At 41.7% G+C, this 23,020-nt stretch overlaps 1 protein-coding gene across 1 annotated transcript in view; it reads right to left on the bottom strand.

Moving 5' to 3' along the window:
• Window positions 1-21,844, bottom strand: part of LOC122560451 (WW domain-binding protein 2-like) — a 33,035-nt gene extending 11,191 nt beyond the window's left edge. Inside the window, exons 1-7 of the mRNA XM_043711084.1 lie at window positions 21,822-21,844; window positions 18,202-18,310; window positions 17,966-18,104; window positions 13,328-13,420; window positions 10,261-10,419; window positions 8,415-8,522; window positions 3,734-3,775 (exon numbers count right to left, since the gene is read on the bottom strand). Of these exons, the coding sequence (XP_043567019.1) occupies window positions 3,734-3,775; window positions 8,415-8,522; window positions 10,261-10,419; window positions 13,328-13,420; window positions 17,966-18,104; window positions 18,202-18,310; window positions 21,822-21,844 (673 nt within the window). The remainder of the gene's footprint in view (window positions 1-3,733; window positions 3,776-8,414; window positions 8,523-10,260; window positions 10,420-13,327; window positions 13,421-17,965; window positions 18,105-18,201; window positions 18,311-21,821) is intronic.
• Window positions 21,845-23,020: the final 1,176 nt, after the last annotated feature.

Below are 23,020 nucleotides of genomic sequence, written 5' to 3'. Positions count from 1 at the left end.
TTTTAAAGAAGAGGTCCTTCAAAAAGTATACCATACAGTGGAAGTCTGCTAAACCATAGTTCAACATACTGCAAATTTTCTTAGTTCACAGGGGTCTCTAAAGGAGGTAAATCATTAGTTAAACCTTCTTTTGCTATGCAGAAGAGTTTTTTTATCAATGTGGCGCAGCTCTAAAGTTTTAACATCAATGTTCTAACAAACTTCCACTGTAACAGAATATTAAACAGGCACTTCCTCAATAGCATTGACAAAACTTTTAAATATTTATGCTCAGTTGCTTTCCTCATTTTCAACATAATAATTCTAAATATAGTGGTTAATTGTTTACTGATCTTATGCTTCACTTGTACAACACAATTTAACCAATTAAAACTTATAATCTACTCTCATAAGCTTTAATTTATCTTGTCACAGAAAATAATAGATTTTTATTTTTTCAGACTTCTCAAATTCATAAGCTGTTTAAATTACCTTCCATCCCAATTACACAAGCAATAGATAAGGTAAAATACAAAGGCTTTTTCCCCACTGTAGGGGAGTTCAAAACTTGAGGCCATAGGTTTAAGGTGAGAGGGGAAAGATTTAAAAGAGATTTGAGGGGCAACTTTTTCACACAGAGATGGTGGCATATATGGAATGAACTGCCAGAGAAAGTGATAGGTGCAGGTACAGTTACAACATTTAAAAGACCATTTGGATAGGTACATGAATAGGAAAGGTTTAGAGGGACATGGGCCAAATGCAAGCAAATAGGACTAGCTTAGTTTGGTGAAGCTGGTTAGCATGGATAGGTAGGACTGAAGGGTCTGTTTCTGTGCTGCATGGCTCTATGGCTGTGTTCAGATGAAACAAGGAATTGTGTACAAAGTACAAATAGACTATGTGATAGATTCATGGCCAGATAGCGAAGTACAAAGTTTGTATTGATTGTTGGTTTATTTGCAGAACTTAAGAATATAAGAAATAGGAGCAGAAGTAGGCCATTTGGCCCCCATCAAGTCTGTCCCTGCATACTATAAGATCATGGCTAATCCGCTCCAACCTTCTTTAGTGTTAATTCCTCATCATCTTCAATTCCACGACAATTTCAAAACTCTATCTATTTCCCTTTTAAAATACTTGCTGCGATCTAGCCTCTGCACTTGTCTTGAGTAGAGAAATCCAGACATTCACAGTCCTCTGAAGAAGCAATTCTTTTGCAACTCAGTTTTAAATTAATTTTTCCTTATGTTGCAACTGTGGTCCCTCCATTTGAAATAGCCCCACCAGTGGTAACATCTTTTCAACATCGATCTTGAAGAGCCCCCCTCAGAATCTGGTATGTTTCTCTAAGATCCTTCCTTATTCTCTAAGTTCTAATGAATAGAGGCCTAAACTGTTTAACCATTCTTGAGGAGTCAATTCCTTCATCCCAAGTATCAGTCTGGTGAATCTCTCTTGAACTCCCTCCACTGACAATATATTCTTCCTTAAATGTCGGGACTGTACACTGTATGCCAACCTAACATATTGTAAAAACTTGTCACAAGACCTCTCTGTTTTTAAACTCCAACCTCCAAGCACTAAACCAAAAACATTCCATTTGCTTTCCTAATCCACTTGCACGCTAACATTTAGTGTTTCATGCACAAAGACATCCAGGTCACTCTGTGCTCGTTGAGTTAAGTCTCTCTCGATTTAAGGAACAGTCTGCCTTTTGATTCTTCCCTACCAAAGTGTTCACTCACTTTCCTACACTAAATTCCATCTGCCAAGTTTTTGCTCCTTTAGTCAACATCCCCTTGCAGATTCCTATGTCCTCATCATAACTCGCCCTCCCACCTATCTTTGTACCATCAGCAAATATGGATACATTACACTCAGGCCACTAATATAGATAGTAAATAATTGAGGCCCCAGGATTGATCCTTGTGGCATTCCACTAGTTATGTCTTTCCAACCTTAAAAAAAGTAATCCTGACTCTCTTTATCCTGTGTGCTAACTAATCCTCAATCCATACAAAGCTTGCCCCCAATACTGTGAGCTGCTCTCATGTGTAATAACCCTTTATGTGGCACTTCGTCAAATACCTTCTATAAATGGAAATACACTACATCAACTTGTTCTCTGTTATTATCTCTACTTATTCTCAAAACACTCTAGTAGATTTGTCACAAAGCCATGTTGACTCTTATGGATTGCACTTAGCTTTTCTAAATTTCCTGCTATTTCTTCCTTAATAATGGACTCTAATTTTAACTCAATGATAAATATTAGGCTAACTGGCCTTTAGTTTCCAGTTTACTGCTTTCATCCCTTTTTGAACAGTGGCATCACATTAATGGCTTTCCAGACAGGCGGAAGTCTCCCAGAATCCAGACAGTCCTGGACTATTTCTACCAATGCCTCAACTGTCTCTATAGCCACTTCCTTTAACACCCTTAGATGCAGGCCTTCAGCTTCTGGTGACTTGCCTGCTTTCGTTCCCATTAGTTTGTTAAATACATTGTCAAGATACAGACTGCTATAAGACTTTTTCTCCCACTTATCTGATATCTTTTGAGTGTTTACAATGTCCACTACCATGAAAGTATAGGATTAAATTAGCTACCATCCCGTCTTCTCCATTAATAATTCCCCATGTGCATCCTCAAGCGTCCCAACTGACTTTAGTTACTCTCATTTTTTTATATAACCATAGAAGCTCTTGCTGTTTGTTTTTATATCTGTTGTTAATTTACTTTCTGTCTCAATTGTCTCCATGTCTTTAATTACCTGGTATTACTTCCTGAAAAAAATCTCAATCATCTGATCTTCCACTTGTGTTTGCTGCTGTGTATGGCTTAGTGTTTGATTGGATACTCTCCTTGTCTGCATTTGTCAACCATGGGTGTTCCATATTTCCCATCAAGTCCTTCTTCTGACTGCTAAGAGGTTTTGCTGACCTGTTGCACACTCCTCCCACTCTGCTTCACTGTGATGATGACTTGCTCCATGTTACTCCCAGCTCTGCAGCATCATATATGTCTGATTCATACCTACGAATCTAGTGTTTTAGCAGTCACTCTTTTAACATCTTATTGTTTTGAATATAATTAATGGTGTTGGTAGAAACATGGTTCACAGCAGATCACCTGTGTAACTCCTTTCAGGAAGGAGCTATCAGGCCAAACATTACCCCCTTAGCCAGCATCATTAAAACAGATTATCTGGTTGAGGCCACATTTGTGGGTGGCTCAGTGGCTCAGTGGTTAGCACCGCTGCCTCACAGCACCAGGGACTTGGGTTCAATTCCAGCCTTGGGTGACTGTCTGTGTGGAGTTTGCACATTGTCCCTGTGTCTGTGTGGGTTTCCTCTAGGTGCCCTGGTTTCCTCCCACATGTGCAGGTTAGATGGATTGGCCATGCTAAATTGTCCAGAGTATTCAGGGATGTGTAGGTTAGGTGCATTACTCAAGGGGAAATGTAAAGTAATAGGGTAGGGTAATTGGTCTGGGTGGGATACTCTTTGGAGGGTTGGTGTGGACTTGTTGGGCCAAATGGCCTGTTTCCACACTGTAGGGATTCTATGATTTCTGGTTGTGTGATCATGTTGTGGTGAGATTTTGAAAAATGTGATGTAAAGTTAAGTCTTTCCTTCTTTTGCTGGATGCAGCACTTTCTTGTTTTCCCTCTCTTATTCCAACTAGTATTCAGCCTCTAACCTACTTGCCCTATCTGCATTTGTGAATGAGGAGAAAGAGCCTTTCCTACCTGGCATTCCAGCTGTAGTCATCATAGGGGGCTGTGTGTAGCCTGAATAAAGTGAAAGTGCACAAACGGTTAACATTCACAGGATAAAACAAAGTAGTTCATAACTAGTTCATAGCAGAATCACTGGGGACATTTAAGCAACTGCTGGGCATGCACATGGACAGCAGTGAGTTGAGAGGTGCATAGGTTAAGTTACTATATGTTACATTACGATTAACCCTCGGCACAACATCGTGGGCCAAAGAGCCTGTTCTGTGCTGTACTTTTCTATGTTCTACATTCTATGGTCTAACTTTATTCGCAATAAGCAATATGATGAAGGGCTTTGATCTCCCACTCTCTTAAACATCAGATAATCCAGAACTCTTCCTAGTTTACGCAGAATCCCATTTATTTGACATTCTTGTGTTTGTTGATCTATTCTGGCTCAGTTAAGCAATGCCTTGATTTTAAAATTTGTAAACTTGTTTTCAAATCCCTGGATGGGTTTCCCCCGCTATCCAAAAGTAGTGTTCCTCTGAAACCTTTCATAAGCCGTAATGACATAAAGCAAAGAAGCATTAATTAATATGGGAAAAATTTCGCCTTTTTCGTAAAAGCGAAAATCCTCTTCGGATTTCTTTCAGTTAGCGAAAATGGATACAACGTAAGTCTTTCGTAAAAGTGAATTGGCGTAAAGCGAACTTTCGAAAAGCATTGGTTACCTGTATGGCCTTGTCTCTCTTTATCTTTGTAAGTTCCTGCACCCCTTTCAACCCTCCGAGATATCTGTGCTCCTCTAATTTTGTTTTGTTTAAGCATTCCCAATGTCATGACAATGGATCTGAATCCTGAAATACTAATGGAACATTTCAATTCTAGCATGTGTTTCTATTTAAAGAGGACTGCTACAGCCAAAGGATGACTGCAGTGACCGGCAAAATGACCCATGGAATATCACATTTGTACAGAGTCACGGAAACTTTAAACAGAAAGGCTAAAAACAAAGAGCCTATCAACAGGGAGCCATTTCCTCTTGGCATGTTTGTATTTTACTGTTCCAGGGATGTCCAAAAGAAAGGGTTAAAAGCCAAATACAACTTTTCTGTTCATGTGTTAATGGCCTGCCATTTTAGTGCAGTGTACTGTGAAGATCACAGTGCGAGAACAGCCACTAAGCACCCATGCACTGTAGGTAAAAGAGCAAAGCGATTCTCTCATTGTCTGACAGCCAGCCACCATCAGAAGGAAGCAGGATAGAAAATGTCAGTTAGCCTGCAAATAAGACAAGAACATCAAAAGCAACTGCTGAACCACCAAAGTCAACATTACTGGTGCCACACCATGTAACAACTGCAATGTTCCAACAGCTACAAATTATTCAAAAACAGTTTCACCCTGTACTTTTTTTGAATTCATCGCTCATTCCCAATTCATGTATTTGTGCGCTGCATCATTATTTCTTCTCACTTCCAGTAATTAATAAATTCAGTCCTTTTAAGAAGGAAATCTGGTCTGGCTGACATGTGACTGCAGATCCATAATAATGTGGTTGAATCTTAACTGCAATGACTAACATCATTGAACAGTGAGTGTTCACTTAAAAAAGAGCATTTAAAGCCCTACTACAGTGTACAAACAAATTGTGCTGTCCATTCTCATAGAATTACAGAAGGAGGCCATTCAGCCCATTCTGCCTATGTTTGGAATTAGTCTCTCTTCCCTCCTGTTCTTTACCCATTGCCGGATTGGAAAAAATGTGCTCTTCAGTTCTTTATTAAATTTCCTTTTAAAAGTTGCTATTGATTGTCACCAGTACTTGTGCCCAAATGTTTTCTCTATTGGGATGTGGGTGTGACTGACAAGGCCAGAATTTGTGACCCAACCCTCATTGCCCTTGAATTGAATGATTTTGGGAACTCAGCCATTTCATTGGGTAGTTAAGAATCAACCACATGGCTGTGGATCTGCAATCACATTGAAACAGACTGGTAATGATAGCAAATTTCCATCCATAAGGGGCATTAATGAAATAGATGGATTTGTACAGCAGTCAATGATAGTTTCATGGAAAACAAAAGATGCTGGAAATCACAAGGTCAGGCAGCATGTGGACTAAGAGTCATCTAGTCTAGTCATCAGCTTGCTGTTCAAGCAAATGTTATCCCCTTGTTCAAGAAGATGAGTACAGACAACTCTGGTAATTATAGGCCAGTGAGCCTTACTTCAATTGTGGGTAAAGTGTTGGAAATGGTTATAAGAGATAAAAGTTATAATCATCTAGAGAGGAATAAGTTGGTTAGGGATATTCAACATGGTTTTGTGAAAGGTAGGTCATGCCTCAGAAATCTTATTGAGTTCTTTGAGATGGTGACCAAACAGGTGGATGAGGGTAAAGCAGTTGATGGGGTGTATATGGATTTCAGTAAGGCGTTCAATAAGGTTCCCCATTGTAGGCTATTGCAGAAAATACGGAAGCATGGGATTGAGGGTGATTTATCAGTTTGGATCAGAAATTGACAAGCTGAAAGAAGACAGAGGGTGGTGGTTCATGGGAAATGTTCATCCTAGAGTTCAGTTACTAGTGGTGTACACAAGGAATGTTTTAGGGCCATTGCTGTTTATCATTTTTATAAATGACCTAGATGAGGGCATAGAAGGATGGATTAGTAAATTTGCAGATGCTGCTAAAGTCGGTAGAATTATGGATAATGATGAAGAATGTTGCAGATTACAGAGGGGCATAGATAAGCTGCAGAGCTGGGCTGAGAGGTGACAAATGGAGTTTAATACAGAGAAGTGTGAGGTGGAGTATGGAGTCAGCTATTACAAGGGGGCATAGCTTTAAATTAAGGGGGGGTAGGTATAGGACAGATGTTAGGGGTAGGTTCTTTACTCAGCGAGTCGTGAGTTCATGGAATGCCCTGCCAGTAGCAGTGGTGGACTCTCCCTCATTATGGACATTTAAGCGGGCATTGGATAGGCATATGGAGGATAGTGGGCTAGTGTAGGTTAGGTGGGCTTGGATCGGCGCAACATCGAGGGCCGAAGGGCCTGTACTGCGCTGTATTCTTCTATGTTCTATGTTCTATGATTCACTTTGAAAGGAGTAACAGGAATAAAGAGTACTGGGCAAATGGTAAGATTTTTGGGAGTGTAGAAGAGCAGAGGTCTCGATGTCCATGTACATAGATCCCCGAAGGTTGCCACCCAGGTTGATAGGATTGTTGAGAAGGCATATAGGGGATTAGCTTTTATTGGTAGAGGGATCGAGTTTCGGAGCCACAAGGTCATGCTGCAGCTGTACAAAACTCTGGTGCGGCCGCACTTGGAGTATTGCGTACAGTTCTGGTTGCCGCATTACAGGAAGGATGTGAAAGCTTTGGAAAGGGTTCAGAGGAGGTTTACTAGGATGTATACTGGTATGGAGGGAAGGTCTTATGAGGAAAGGCTGAGGGACTTAATGTTATTTTTGTTTGAGATAAGAAGGTTGAGAGGTGACTTAATTGAGACATATAAGATAATCAGAGAGTTAGGGTGGACAGTAAGAGCTTGGTGATGACTAGCACGAGGGGACATAGCTTTAAATTGAGAGGTGATAGATACAAGACAGATGTCAGAGACAGCTTCTTTACTCAGAGAGTAGTAGGGGTGTGGAACGCGCTGCCTGCAACAATAGTAGACTCGCCAAGTGTAAGGGCATTTAAATGGTCATCGGATAAGCATACGGATGAAAATGGAATAGTGTGGGATAGATAGGCTTCAGATTGGTTTCACAGGTTGACACGACATGAAGAGCTGTAAGGCCTGTACTGCGCTGTAATGTTCTATGTTTTATGTTTTAGACTTGAAATGTTAGCTTGCACTCCCTCCATGGATGCTGCCTGACCTGCTGTGATTTCCAGCAATTTTGTTTTCAATACAGATTCCAGCATCTGCAATGATAGTTTCACGGTGAACATCAGAGACTAATTTTCAGCTTCGGATTTTATTAAATGAATTGAAATTCCCCTGCCTGATGAACCTGAATTTGAACCTGAGTTCCCAAAGCATCTGTACTTCCGGCCCAGTGACATTACAATGACAGCACCATCTTCCTTGTCACAGTGCGTATCATCTACACAATGAACTGCATCAAGGCTCCTTCTCCATCATCTCTCAATTCACCAACATCTACCATTAAGCATCCAGACACTGTAGCTTGATGAATCAAGCACTTGTTACCTTCTCTTCTTAATCATCCTGACTTAGAACTATAATACCATTCCTTCATTGTCACTGGATTGAATTCAGAAAGGTCTGAAGAAGGGTCATTGGATGTGGAACATTAACTCTGCTTTCTCTCTCTACAGATGCTGCCAGAGTAACTGTGTTTCTCCAGCAGTTTTTGTTTTCGTTTCAGATCTCCAGCATCTACTGCATTATGTGCTTGACTGGATGTTGCTACTAATGCACTTGGGACTGTTCAGCAAGTGGTCTCTGCTCTTGGAATCATATCCGACTGTGCAGTTGTTATTTTGTTTCGGCAAGGACAGTCTGGTTGACCAGAATCTGTTATGACTCACCAAAGGAACATGCTATCAATACCATGATATCCTGAAAGGATTATATGTGGTAACTTGCTTTTTTTGGAAGTTTTGAACATATCCTCACCGCCCGGCCTGAAATCTGTTATAAACCAACTCCCGAAGAGATTGATTACCTGATGTTCCAGCTGGAGCATAATTTGGAGGAGGGTGCATTCCAAAATACGCTGGAGGTGGAGGTCCATAAGGAGCATACATAGGAGGAACTGGTGCATAGTAACCACCTGCAGTCAAAAACAAAATTAATATTTCAACATTTGAAAGTGACAGGACAGGTTAACAAAGCACTTTAATAATGCACACGGTATCCTGGGTTTTTGAACTAATGGCATAAAGCTAAAGAGAAAGGCAGCTGTGCTGAACCAACATAAAACACCAGCTTGATCCTAGCTGAGGTATTCTATCTAATTCTGGGCTGTGCACTTTATAAAGGAGGTGATGGAGAGGGAGCTTTAGTGGGGTGGTTCCAGTTGTGAAGGATTATAGCCAGAGAAGGAATAGGTCAGAGAAGCTCCTTAGAGAACAATGTTCTGAATTCTGCCAGTAGCCAATTCAGCGATTGTAGTCCAATTAATGGTGGCGTTCCACCACTGAGACCTGTGGCTCCAATCAATGCCACAGCAGCTCAGCAGCGCCACCATCAGCAGTGGTCATTGCTGAAGCTGCTGCTGGAGGAAAGGTGCCTCAAAAGCACCTTTGGGTTCAGGGAATGGGATGTGGGTTGGGGAATGCCAGAACAAGGCAGGGATGCCAGTGTGATCAGTAAGAGAGGCAGGGAGGGCGTAGGTTGCAAAGTGTTGACAGCATGGTAGTTGCTGGGGCAGTTTCAGGGTTATTTGCCCTTCGTACTATCTCACCTCCTCTCATCTGCCTGTAATGCCCCCTAATGTACCCCCTGCCTCTCCATCCGACTATCTGTTCCAAATGTTTCTGTGAATGCAGTTGCACCCCCCCCCCTCCCACTCTCAGAAAGTCGAATCAACAATGCTCAACTGAGCAAATGAACAATGGAGTCAACTTTTTAAATTCATTTGTGGGATGTGAGTATTGCTGGCTGGGTCAGCATTTATTGCTCACCCCTGATTGCCCAGAGGGTTGTTAAAAGTCAACCACATTGCTGTGGGTCTAGAGTCACATGTAGGTCAGACTAGGTAAGGTTGGCAAGGGTCAAGTGACCCTTGATCTGATCACCTGAACGGAAATGTTAACTCTACTTTCTCTCCTCAGATGCTGCTAGACCTGCTGAGCCTTTCCAGCAACTCCTGTTTTTGTTTTTAATTTACAGCATCTGCAGTTTTATCAGTGTAATGCGGGAGGGTGGGATATGAGGGCTACAGGGACCAACACCCCTGAATTGAAGTGGATGACATGCCAGTAAACAGTGGCTGGTCTTCTAACGAGAGTGCCTTGACCATTGTTTCCTTTGTAGCTGCCTCTGGCTTGCTCAAAAGAGGCAGCAGATTCTGGTTCTGAGTCGTCACATCTCACAAAGCTGAAACCACTGTGGGAGAGGGAGGACATGATGGAATCGGGATTTGCAAAGTTAGGAAATGGCTCAACTGTCAGCTCCTGATGCTGAGGGGTAGGTCCAACACCTTCATTCTAGTTATTCTCTGCAAATTGATATTTTTGTGTTGCTTGAGTTGCACTTGTGGATCGACTGTGTCTGTATTTGTTTCTTGAATGCAGAATAGGCACATCTTATTGGGAAACAAAGAGGCTGACGATAAATATTACAATGGAGTACACGCAAAACCTGCCAGAAAAGAGCCAGCTGGCCTGTAAAATAGCAAAGTGTTTTGAAAAACAAAATTTTCAAAACTTACAATAGCTAATAAAAAATACAATTACTTTTTGTGGGAACAATATTTGTCCTTTTAAAGGATTGCTTTATATTGAAGACTGAATGTTACTATTCTACATTCTGATGATCAAAATCTCAGATAAAAGAGTTAATATTACCTGCTGGTGGTGGTGGTCCAGGAACATATGTGTATTGCTGTTGACTTTGTTCTACAACTGGAGTAGTTGATGAAAAAAATCTGCTGCCTCTTGTTGGTATAACACTAATTGTTTCATAGACATATACCACAGGTGTGTAAGGTGATGGACCTTTTAATGCTGGAAGGAAATGTTAAAACTGTAATCAGCAACATGACTAAACATCACATATTACAACATCGCCTGCATTACAATTTGTCATCAGTCCTCGCTGTTTTATGCCAACCATATGTTTTTCTTTTGTAAAGCGGTAATTTTAGTCAGCTGGAGTATTTTGAGGTAAAATGTTGGTGCTAACTTCCCTCTCGCATGGTTGATGGGTGGGGGGGGGGAGGGGGCAGGGGGAGGCAACAAGGGACGAGATAGCCTTTCGATATTTCAGCTTCCCCAGCACCTTCCCCTCAGTGATGATCATGACACTCACCTCTACCCCCTGACCCTATTGGCGTTCTGATATGCTGCTGGTGTCTTCCACTGTGAAAACTGATGCAAAGTACCTATTCAGTTCCTCCACCATTTTTTGGACCCCATTACTATTTCTCCAGCCTAATTTTCCAGTGAGCCAATGCCCACTATCGCCTCTCCCTTACTTTTTAGATATTTTTTAAAAACTTGCAATTTTCTTTGATATTACTTGCCAGCTTACTCTCACATTTCATCTTCTGCCCCCTTATTGTTTTCTTCAGCCAAGCAGCATAAGCAGGAAGTGATAAACAGAGGTAAGTGATCTCACAACCAACGGATCAGATCTAAGCCCTGCAGTCCTGTCACATCTCGTCATGAGTGGTCGTGGGCAATTACACAACTCACTGGAGGAGGAGGCTCCACAAGTAACCCCATCCTCAATGATGGGAGAGCCCAGCACATCAGTGCAAAAGACAAGGCTGAAGCTTTTACAACAATCTTCAGCCAGAAGTGCCGAGTGGAAGAGCCATCTCAGCCTCCTCCAGTGGTCCCCAGCATCATAGATACCAGTCTTCAGCCAATTCAATTCACTCCACGTGATGTCAAGAAACGCTTGAAGACACTGGATGTAGCAAAGGCTGTGGACCCGACAACAATCAGCAATACTACAGAAGATTTGTGCTCCAGAATTTACCACTCCCCTCGCCAAGCTGTTCCAGTACAGTTACAACATTGGCATCTACCTGACAACGAGGAAAATTGCCCAAGTATGTCCTGTATGTAATAAGCAGGACAAAGCCAACCCGGGCCAATTCCCACCCCATCAATCGACTGTCGATCATCAGTAAAGTGATGGAAGATGTCATCAACAGTGCCATCAAGCAACACCTGCTCAGCAATAACCTGCTCAGTGACGCTCAGTTTGGGTTCCGCCAAGTCCAATCAGCTCCTGACCTCATTATAGCTTTGATTCAAACATGGACAAAAGAGCTGAATTCCCGAGGGTAGGTGAGAATGACAGACCTGGAAATCAAGGCTGAATTTGACTGAGTATGGTATCAAGGAGCCCTCGCAAAACTGGAATCAATGGGTATCAGGGGTGAACTTTCCAGAGGTTAGAGCCATGCCTAACACATAGGAAGATGGCTATGACTGTTAGAGGTCAGTCATTGCAGCTCTAGGACATCTCTGCAGGAGGTCCTCGGGGCAGTGTCCTAAGCCCAACAATCTTCAGCTGCTTCATCAGTGACCTTCCCTCTGTCACAAGATCAGAAGTGGGGATGTTCACCGATGATTGCACAATATTCAGCACCATTCGCAACTCCTCAGATACTGAAGCTGTCCATGTTTAAATGCAACAAGATCTGGGCAATATCCAGGCTTGGACTGACAAGTGGCAAGCAACATTCATGCCACTCAAATGCTGGGCTATGACCATCACAATAAGAGACAATCTAACCACTGCCACTTGATATTTAGTGGCATCACTGAATCTCCCAATATTAGCATTGACCAGAAACTCAACTGGACTCACCACATAAACATCACAGCTATAAGAGCAAGTGAGAGGTTAGGAAAACTGAGGCATATAACTCACCTCCTGACTCCCCAAAGTCTCTTCATCATCTACAAGGCACATGTCAAGAGTGAGATGTAATACACCCCCTTGCCTGGTTGAGTGCAGCTCCAACAACACCAAAGCAGCCCACCTGAATGGCACCACATCCACAAACATCCATTCCCTCCCTATTGATGCTCAATAGTAGCAGTGTGTATTGTCTACAAGACACACTGCAGAAACTCCCAAGATCCTCAGACAGCACCTTCCAAACCCATGGCTACTTCCATCTAGAAGAATGAGGGCAGCAGATACATGTGAACACCTTCAAGTTCCACTCCGAATCACTCACCATCCTGACTTGGAAATATATCAGTGTTCCTTCATTGTTACTGGGTCAAAATCATGGAATTCTTTTCCTTAATGGCATTGTGGATCAACGCACAGCAGGTGGACGGCAGCGGTTCAAGGTAGCTCACCCCCACCTTCTCAAGGGGCAACTAGGGACGGGCAATAAATGCTGGCCCAGCTAGTGACACCCACATCCCACAAATGAATTTTAAAAATCTTAAAACAAGAAACCCTGTCCTTCAGTTCCTTCTATGGGCTACTGGGAACTGTGATATTTTTTAAGAAGTTATGGGGAATTGTAGCACATTTAACAGTGAGTTTAACCTTTTGTATGGGATTCAAACTCTATTGTATATAATGCATTTGAATATAGTATTATTTGTACTTGAAAATAACAGAATAATAAAGCGTGAGTGACTGAATTAGAATTTTAAAATACTATGTGCCAGACTATCTATTCAGTATTATAATGGAGCCTCAAAGCTCTTTTAGAAACCATGATGCCATTTTTAATTGTGGTTATTTCAGGCTGAGTTCTGTCAGATTTTCTTAATTATAAACTGCAGTTCACACCCTTTGTGGGATAACTGTCAACTAGTTTCTCCATTCCTTTCTGCTTCACACGGCTTAATTCTGGGGGATTTGGGACCATGATTGGGCCAAGGCAATTGGGGAGTATCTTTAAAGGCTCTTACTAACTTTCCCATGACTTACCATGAGAGGCAACTTCTATCATTGCCTTTCCAAAGTCAATTGCTCCTCCTGAATTGAACGACAGTTTGAAAGTTGCTGTTCCTTCCCAGCCACCTGGTTCAGAAGACAAACGCTGTGACAATTGCAAAAAACTTTGTCAAGTGCACTTGCATTTCGAGTCAGTACATCGTTGATGGCTGTTACTTATCTAAGGTGTTTGTATGCTTGGTGCTTTGCTTAGTTACTTTACACTTAAACCAAAATTCAGATTGTTAAATAATGAAATATTTAAAAAGTTTCTTGGCTGTTGGAGGTCTGAAACTTCAGCAACCTGTGTCTCATAATCGTCTCCTGGAATAACCCCTGGCCCATGAATAACCTATTCAGTGAAAGCCACTCACATATTATTTGTAAATATTTACAAATACAAAGTGCACTTTATTTTGCTACAGGTAACGCACCAAAACGTAAGTTTGATTTTGATTGATTCATTCAAATGTAAGAAGTAGTCCTTTCATAAAAAATGAATAATGTATCTTGTAGACAGATAGGAAGACAGTCATGGTTCAAAAGAATTAAAGAGAAAATAACAACAATAACTTATGCTTATATAGCCACTTCTAGGAAATAAAATGTTGCAAAACACTGGTCAAAAGCATTAAAATTCAAAATATGACACTGAGCCATTTAAGAAACTGCACTCACTTGTAAAAGGATAAGAACCAGAAGTCAACAATTTAAAGTGATGCATAAAAAAAGCAAATGTGAGAAAAACCTTTTTCACATCGCGAAAGGTTAGGGTGTAACTTGACCTTTTGCTGAGTACCCCAACCAATGCATTACAGACTCAAATCATAGAGTCATAGAAGTCTACAGCATCAAATTCAGCCCAACTGAACCTGCGCTGGCTAAGAACAAGAACTATTCTAGTCCCAGTTTTCAGCGCTTGGCCTATAGCTGTGTATCACTTGACATCGAAAGTGTACATCTAAATACTTCTTCAATGTTATGAGGGTTTCTATTTCTACCACCCTCACAGACAGTGAGTTCCAGATTCACACTACCCTCTGGGAGAAAGAATTTTTCCTGATATCCCCTCTAAACGTCCTGCCCTTCACCTTACCTTACTTAATCTATGCCCCCCTGCCAGCCCCGGTCATTATTCCCCCTTCTGAGGGGAAATGACCCTTCCTGTCTATCTTATTTATGTGTGTGCCACAGGAAAAGGACATAGAACATAGAAGAATACAGCGCAGTACAGGCCTTTTGGCCCTCGATGTTGCACCGATCCAAGCCCACCTAACCTACACTAGCCCACTATCCTCCATATGCCTAGCCAATGCCCGCTTAAATGCCCATAAAGAGGGAGAGTCCACCACTCTACTGGCAGGGCATTCTCTCAGTCTTTCCTCATACGATCTTCCTTCCATACCAGGCAACATCCTGGTAAACCTCCTCTGCACCCGTTCCAGTGCCTCCACATCCTTCCTATAGTATGGTGACCAAAACTGCACACAATATTCCAGATGCGGCCGCACCAGAGTCTTATACAACTGCAACATGGCCTCAGTACTCCGGAACTCAATTCCTCTACCAATAAAAGCCAGTACGCCATATGCCTTCCTCACCGCACTATTTACTTGGGTGGCAACTTTCAGAGATCTGTGTACATGGACACCAAGATCCCTCTGCTCATCCACACTACCAAGTTTCCGTCCATTAGCCCAGTACCCCATCTTTTTGTTATTCTTCCCAAAGTGAATCACCTCACACTTAGCTACATTGAACTCCATTTGCCATCTTTCTGCCCAGTTCTGCAGCTTATCTATATCCCGCTGTAACCTGCCACATCCTTCCTCACTGTCAACAACTCCTCCGACTTTCGTATCATCCGCAAACTTGCTCACCCAACCTTCTAGCCCCTCCTCCAGGTCATTTATAAAAATGACAAACAGCTATGGTCCCAAAACAGATCCTTGCGGAACACCGCTAGTAACGGCTAGGACAGCAGGTAAGACTGAATATGCACATTCCTGATGAAGGGCTTATGCCCAAAACATCGATTCTCCTGCTCGTTGGATGCTGCCCGACCTGCTATGCTTTCCCAGCACTGCACTCTTTGACTGTGGCTCTCCAGCAGTCCTCACCTTCTCCTATCCTATTTATGCCCCTCAAAATTTTATGCGTCTCAATTGCATTCCCCCTCAGCCTCCTCTACTCCAAGGTAAACAACCCCATTCTATCCAATCTCTCCTCCTTACATCCTGGTAAATCGCCTCTGCACCCTCTCCAGTGCAAACATATTCCTCCTATAATGTGGATTCCACAACTGCACACTGTGTTCTAGCTGGGTCCTAACCTGCTCTTAAATTCTATGCCTCAGCTAAAGTCTCTGTATTTACAACTTTGTTTTTTTCTTTTTGTTAACAATAAAAGAAGAGGCGTACTCCCCAAACTGCAGGGAACAGTTATCCCTCAAGCTTTTATTGAAATTTAAGAAAGTCAACTCTGAAGCCTTGCCATGGGGAATGCATCAGGAATTGGTTAGTTGCTGTTTAGTTGGAAGAGGAACAATGGCTGGACATGTCCTTCCAGAGGACAGGTCCCTGCCTGTCAATGTCAATCCGAAATGACCTCTACATTTCCTGGAAATAAAATACCTATTGACTAATTTGCTTACAACTGTGCTTTAAAATTCCAACTACCTAGCCCCTGGCCTTCCATTTATCACAACAGCAATAATACACAACAGTCTCTACAGTTACCAATTTGCTCAATTTATGTTGATTCCATTGTCCACAGTAAAGTCTTCACTGTTTCTCACTCCAACCTAGAGCAGGCCTCATCATCACTTCTTTAAGTCCAAGAGATGCAAAGAAATGATTTGGCAGGCAACTGCCAGATCTGGCTGGACAAAATACCATCAAATCCTGCCCTTGTCTGCTAAAACTGTGCTCTATTCCAGTATTATCCCTCTCACCTCCATCTGCTTCCCTCCCATCACAAAGTGCTCCTCTCCCCAGTCTCCTTCATCGTGACCTCCAGATACGTGTGAAGGCTCAGTTACTTGTTTGTCACTAAGATCAAGCAACAATATGATCAGCTGAGTTCTGAGAAAGAGTCACTCAACCCCAAAAGTTAACTCTGATTTCTCTCCAGGGATGCTGTCAGATCTGCTGAGCTTTTTCAGCAATTTCTGTTTTCACTTTTAAATATGATCAGCTGCCTGTGCTGCATCATTGGCCCACCAAGCTAAATGTTCTCTAAAGCTCACCCTAGCCTAGTCTTGAACACTTATTTGTCTTTTGTTTCTCTCCTATCTTCCCTAGCCAGCTGACCATCCAACTTAACCTCTTGGCCTCCATATTGGCTGATATTATTGATGGTTCTGTCTCTTCTATTGTAGTCCCTCTTATTCTGCTATATTCATCTCACTCCTAAAAAAACCCCTCAACTATACAGTTCTTGCAAATAGTTGTTCCATCTCCAATCTGCCTTTATCCTGGAAAATCCTTGAACATGTTGTCACTTCTCAGATCCATTCCCATCCTCCATGGGACTCCATGTTTGAATCCCTCCAATGAGGCTCTCTCTCATCTGCCACTCTCTCAAATTCACAAATGACATCCAATGTGATAGATTGAAGCAAGAGTCAGGATTTTAACATTGTAGGAAGAAGAAAACTCTGACAAAGCCAAGGAATCATAACAGAGCATTATTAAGAGACTGAACCATCCAGGTGGAGTTGGTGGAGGAGCAGAGGGCAGATTAGGAGCAATAAGAAGGGACCAGTGGCTTTTGTAGCATTGACAATAAAGGACTCAAGTAGAGCTATAGTGTTGGTTGAAAAAAGTAAGAGTGGTGGGGCATTAGAGGTTTGAGATAAAAGAGCAAACACACAGGCATTTTTCTTATGCCCGACTCCCAAGAGCTTCTTTACATTTAGAGTGTCATTCACTTTTGGGAAAGCATCAGTTTTTACAGACTGTTACGAGGAAAAAAAACAAAACATCAGGTACAGAAAAATAAATCAAGATTTTCTAAAGAATGTTAAAAATCACACAACACTCAGGTTATAGTCCAACAGTTTATTTGGAAGCACCAGCTTTCGGAGCACTGGTGTTGTGTGATTTTTAAATTTGTACACCCCAGTCCAACACCGGTGTCTCCAAATCTAAAGAATGTTATTATTCACAAAGAATGCAGGCATCTTTACCATTAAATTGAGACGATGGGTTCACAGCATTTCTAAGGTAGAAGCTTAAAATTTGCTTCACAATATGGAACAGGATTTTTTAAAAGAGATAAATACAAGAGATTTGATAATAATTTATCAGAGTGTACTTATAAAATGCAGAACTACATAAAATGTGAGCCTGGTGTTGGAGTTTAGAAAATGTTGATGCTTTACTTATACATCTGACTTTGGCTGGCTTTTCAGTGGCAAGGTAACCTGACTCCACTTCTAATATGCTACAGTACTAAAGGACTGATGTGGAAGTTAATGAACTTAACCTGGTGCTTCATCTGGTAATTGTGGACCTTGATTAAGCACAATTTTGTAAAAACGTTAATGTCTTCCTGAATCGCCTAGAGTTACCTATTTGTGCATTGAACATTTTAACACCTTATTTTTCACACAAGGTAATTGTCACTTACCCCCAGGCTGAGCATGAATTTTACCCTTGATGTAATTGGATACCAAGAAGCCCTGTTCGACAGTACATCTTTCCATGTAATTGAAAGGCATTGAGAAAGACTTCATTGGTTTGGACTGATCACTTGGTATGAATATCACCTGATGAGCAAACAACCATTTAAAGAGAAGGTAATTTCAAATAAATCAATTTCTTTGCTGGAATTATATCAAGTAATTTGTTTTAAAATACCCCTACCCTCTGCTGTGTGAGGAAAACCTTTCCTTTCTTCTTGCCTTTGAATGCTTCAGGGATGGTCTTCATGTCTTGCAATGTCAACTGAACATTGCCAAAACTCAACAGAATTCTGATAATGATTAAAGTATTTGGTTACAGTGAAAATTTAAACAGGTTCGTATGAGACATCTTTACATAGGTTCAATATTGTAATGTTGTATGACAAAAAAATCGAAATGCTAATAAGCAAGAGAAAACATGAATGCTCATTATACAGTTGCTTACCAAATTTTGTTAGACAGCACCCCACAACCACTTCCATCTAGAAGGACAATGGCAGCAGATACATGGGAACACCACCACCTTCAAATTCCCCTCCAAACCACTCATCATCCTTACTTGGAAATATACAGCTCTCTTTAATCTGTGCTGGGGTCAAGATGCTGGTTACTCTCTTCTGAACAGCTTTATTCACTTTACTTACCACCACTAGGACAACAGGTGTTAAAGAAGGCAGCTCAGTAGAGATGGGAAATAAGTGCTGGCTGATTAATCAATTTGAAAATGCATCGAAATAAAACCTCAATGCAAACTTCTCCAATGTGATTATTCTTTTCTAATTTTCACCACTTCTTTTGAAATGCCAGTGTTCAGTATGAAGGCAGGCTGTTAGAAGACAGGCAGGAGGTTGGAAGAACACAGCAAGCCAGGCAGCATCAGGAGGTGGAGAACACAGCAAGCCAGGCAGCATCAGGAGGTGGAGAAGTCGACGTTTCAGGTGAAATCCTTTTTGAGAGGCTTGGCTAATTGCCTGCAGACATTTCTTCCCGAGGTGTTTCTCTTGGCAGTGGTTACAGTACTCTTTCACTTTCAGGAGGCAGCTGGAGCTTGGCTGTATTGCTGACGTTAGTCTGAGACATATGCACAGCCTTCTAGCCGATTGCATTAACTCACCACCACCATCCCAGCTCTGTTTCATTATTTCAAATTAAAATGAAGTGGGTAAATTGGCTGCCTACCAACAGTGCCTACAATGCAAAGGTATTTCATTAACTGTAATTAACACTGAGAACTTCAGGACTTGGGAAAAAAAAATTACTGAAGATTTACACTATCAGGAAGCACATTCTGGAAGATGAAGACTTTGACCAGTCATTAGCTAATCTGTTTTTTTCAGCTTCCACCTGAACAGGCCCAGTCAGTTATAGAGTCATAGAGTCATACAGCCCCTTTGGTCCAATTCATCCACACTGACCACACATCGCAAACTGACCTAGTCAGTCTATAAAAGCTGATGCTTTCCCAAAAATGAATGGCATTCTAAATGTAAAGAGGTTCTTGGGAATAGGACATAAGAAAAATGCTTGTGTGTTTGCTCTTTTATTGCAAACCTCAAATGCCCCACTACTCTCACCCTTTCAACCAACACCATCGCTCTACTTGAGTCATAGTATCATAGAGTCATAGAGATGTACAGCATGGAAACGGACCCTTCGGTCCAACTCGTCCATGCTGACCAGATATCCCAACCCAATCTAGTCCCACCTGCCAGCACCTGGCCCATATCCCTCCAAACCCTTCCTATTCATATACCCAACCAGATGGCTTTTAACTGTTGCAATTGTACCATCTCTACCACTTCCTCTGGTAGTGCATTCCATACACACACCACCTGCTGCATAAAAATATTGTCCCTTAGGTCCCTTTTAAATCTTTCCCCTCTCATCTTAAACCTATGCCCTCTAGTTTGGATTCCCCCATCCCAGGGAAAAAATCTTGTCTATTCACCTTGTCCATGCCCCTTGTAATTTTATAAACCTCTGTAAACTGCCTCAGGCGACTGACTGTGTGGAGTTTGCACGTTCTCCCCGTGTCTGCGTGGGTTTCCTCCGGGTGCTCTGGTTTCCTCCCACAGTCCAAAGATGTGCAGGTCAGGTGAATTGGCCATGCTAAGTTGCCCGTAGTGTTAGGTAAGGGGTAAATGTAGGGGTATGGGTGGGTTGCGCTTCGGCGGGTCGGTGTGGACTTGTTGGGCCGAAGGGCCTGTTTCCACACTGTAAGTAATCTAATCTAATCGCCCCCTCAGCCTGTGATGCTCCAGTGAAAAAAGCCCCAGCCTATCCAGCCTCTCCCTATAACTCAAACACTCTGTGAAGTGAAAGTCACTTTCTCAAGAAGACTGAATGTTGCTCTCTCAAGAAAGAAAGATGACTGATGGTGAGTTTAACCTGAGGGTGAGTACTCCACAGATGTAGGGCCCGGCTACCTTAGCAAGTGAAACTACACTGTTTGGAGCAAACCAGCTATCCAGTCAACTGAGCTAACCAACACGCTGGCCAACTACGTTGCCATACGTCAATGTCAAGATATCTTGGCATCCCACTTGATTGTACATTGACCACTCAGCAACACCTCCAAAACACCAGGCACAGGTCACGACGAGAATGAATCTCATCCATAAACTAATGGTTAGAAGTGAGCTGTACACAGCTCCACTAGCACTGATTTATCAAATCCCAGAGTGACACACTCAACTTGACTCAGGATCCATCACACCAGTGTATCCACCTCCAGGAAGTCATGCAACGCTTTCTGGAACATTGAAGTCAACACAACTCAAATGGCTTCCTGTGCCTATGCATATTGAACCTCCCAAGGTCTGCAGGGAAAATATCCTCCACAGAGAACACCTCCATCAGCTGACAGCTAACAAAACATTGGCATTGACATAGGCATTCAATAATAAACTCCACACAGTCGTCTGAAGTTGCTTGGTCCTTGCTGGTAGAAACGTCACACTCTACAAACTGACGAAAACCCTGCTTCCTGATGGGGCTTTTCCTGGACGTTTGCAGACATCAGCAACCACAACCTGGTAACTGATCCAACTGGTTAAGACCCAGGATTCAACTTTCCAATGGAAAATCTGGAGAAACCTAAACAGATCAAGGATGGGGTGGAGATGATGTGTCCCTTAAGTGGAACCAAAGCAGCTCAAATTATGATGTGGTCACCACAGTCAGCCAATCTCCGTGTAAATTAGGTATACAGATTCTGCTTACGTGGAAATCTCTGGTGTGTTTATTTGCAACTAAACTTGTACAGACAGTACAGAGTAATCTCCAGACACATCCTTTGTCTAGGGTGTAACAATACAGAATGATTACGGTCTATTGTCATGTGTTGACACGTACTGGGCTCACCTGTATCTTACAGAGACATTACTCTAAGTGATGTAACAATCTTCTTTTTCCTCGCCAAAGATAGATCTTTTATTCTACCAGTGGAAACATATAGATCATTGGACAATAACAAAAGTAGTTATACAGAGGTAGAAACTATAAAATGTGTGAGTTTTGAAGTCTGAGAAGCCAAGTATCTATTCAGTGGTTGGACAACTCTTCTAGAACTTGGTGTGGTAACCTTCTGGAGTTGCAGATTTAACCCTTGGCTGTTCTCAATTCACAGGCATGTTGCTAATGTGTTGGCTGTCATGCTATTCTGTCACATTTCTGTCATCTGGGTGTGTTCTTTCATGTTGGAGATGCACAGTTGATGTATTGTGTATTTCCTTTAGCTGGCTTCCATTCCTCTTCAACATTTTTTTGTTGGATGTTGTGACCTCACAAGACCAGGATTACCTTTGGATACCTTTGCAGTTCATCGTACCCTCATTTTGGATGTGTGACTTGACTTTTTATCCAGGGTTTTTGATGGTACATTACAGTTAAGGTAATAATTATATCTTATTAAACATGCAGTTCAAACATAATAAACTGCCACATGAATTGTAGTGCAACAACATTTCTGCATTATAAGCTTTAGAAAATTAGGTTGAGTTTCAACTCCATTAATCATAAGAAAAATAGGATACTGACAACTAAATCTTTGGAAATTTGTTAGCTTTTAATGACTTCCTATGACTTGTAATATGTAGCTAGAAAACAATGAGGCCTAATCCCATACCAAAGTGCAGGTTTTACTGTTAATGAATTTACATTGGTGAGATACTAGCCTAACTTTTGAAATAAAATTCTGAAATTGCGTGTTCAACAGAAACAGAGGGTTGTGTATATACCTGCCAAAGCTACTTTATTTCAAATTCATTTTAGTTGAAGCATTAAAAATTATAAAGGTAAAAACAATGACTGCAGATGCTGGAAACCAGATTCGGGATCAATAGTGCTCTTCCAGCACTATTGATCCCGAATTAAAAATTATATATAAATGCAAGTGGCTGTGGCTCCCAGAGTCTTTTGCCTATATTGTTGTTACATCCAAAACTGGGTCAATGCATTTCCAAACAAGCTAGCCTCACTTTTGAGAAAACATTTCCAAATCGACCCAAAGACTTTGGCAGAAAATGCAATCATATTCAAAAGCCTTGTACTTCAGATAATTTCTAATGAACCTGTTCAGAGATGTTAGTACACACCTTTGGAGCTGATAGGACTTGAATTCAGGCCTACCTGTCTCAGGCAGAGATATTACTATTGTGCCTCAATAGCACCTCAGCCTTGTGCTTTATTTTGTTTAAATTTTATAAGCCTTGTACTTTAAAAGAATTATTTCCAGCAGGATCAGATGAGTCCTGGGTTCCCTTCTATTTAGTCCTGTGCACTAACGTTTAATGAAGGAGAGGTTAGGGGCTTTTCTGGTCTAGTCCACCAGTCATTTGCCAAGGAATGATAGACTCTCTTCCATGGAATTGAGATGTTTTCCTATGTCAAAGCTGCTGTATCAGAAATGTTACTGCTCTAAGCAAGGGAATGGAATCCAACACTTAGGCATTAGTGGTTTCTGATCTTAGTAAATAATCACTGGTCCTCAAACGGAATAC

This window comes from Chiloscyllium plagiosum, chromosome 21, assembly GCF_004010195.1.
Source record: "Chiloscyllium plagiosum isolate BGI_BamShark_2017 chromosome 21, ASM401019v2, whole genome shotgun sequence".
NCBI classification, from domain to species: Eukaryota; Metazoa; Chordata; class Chondrichthyes; order Orectolobiformes; family Hemiscylliidae; genus Chiloscyllium; species Chiloscyllium plagiosum.
Note: the sequence above shows the minus strand (reverse complement) of the source record. Positions and strands in the feature narration are given on the sequence as shown.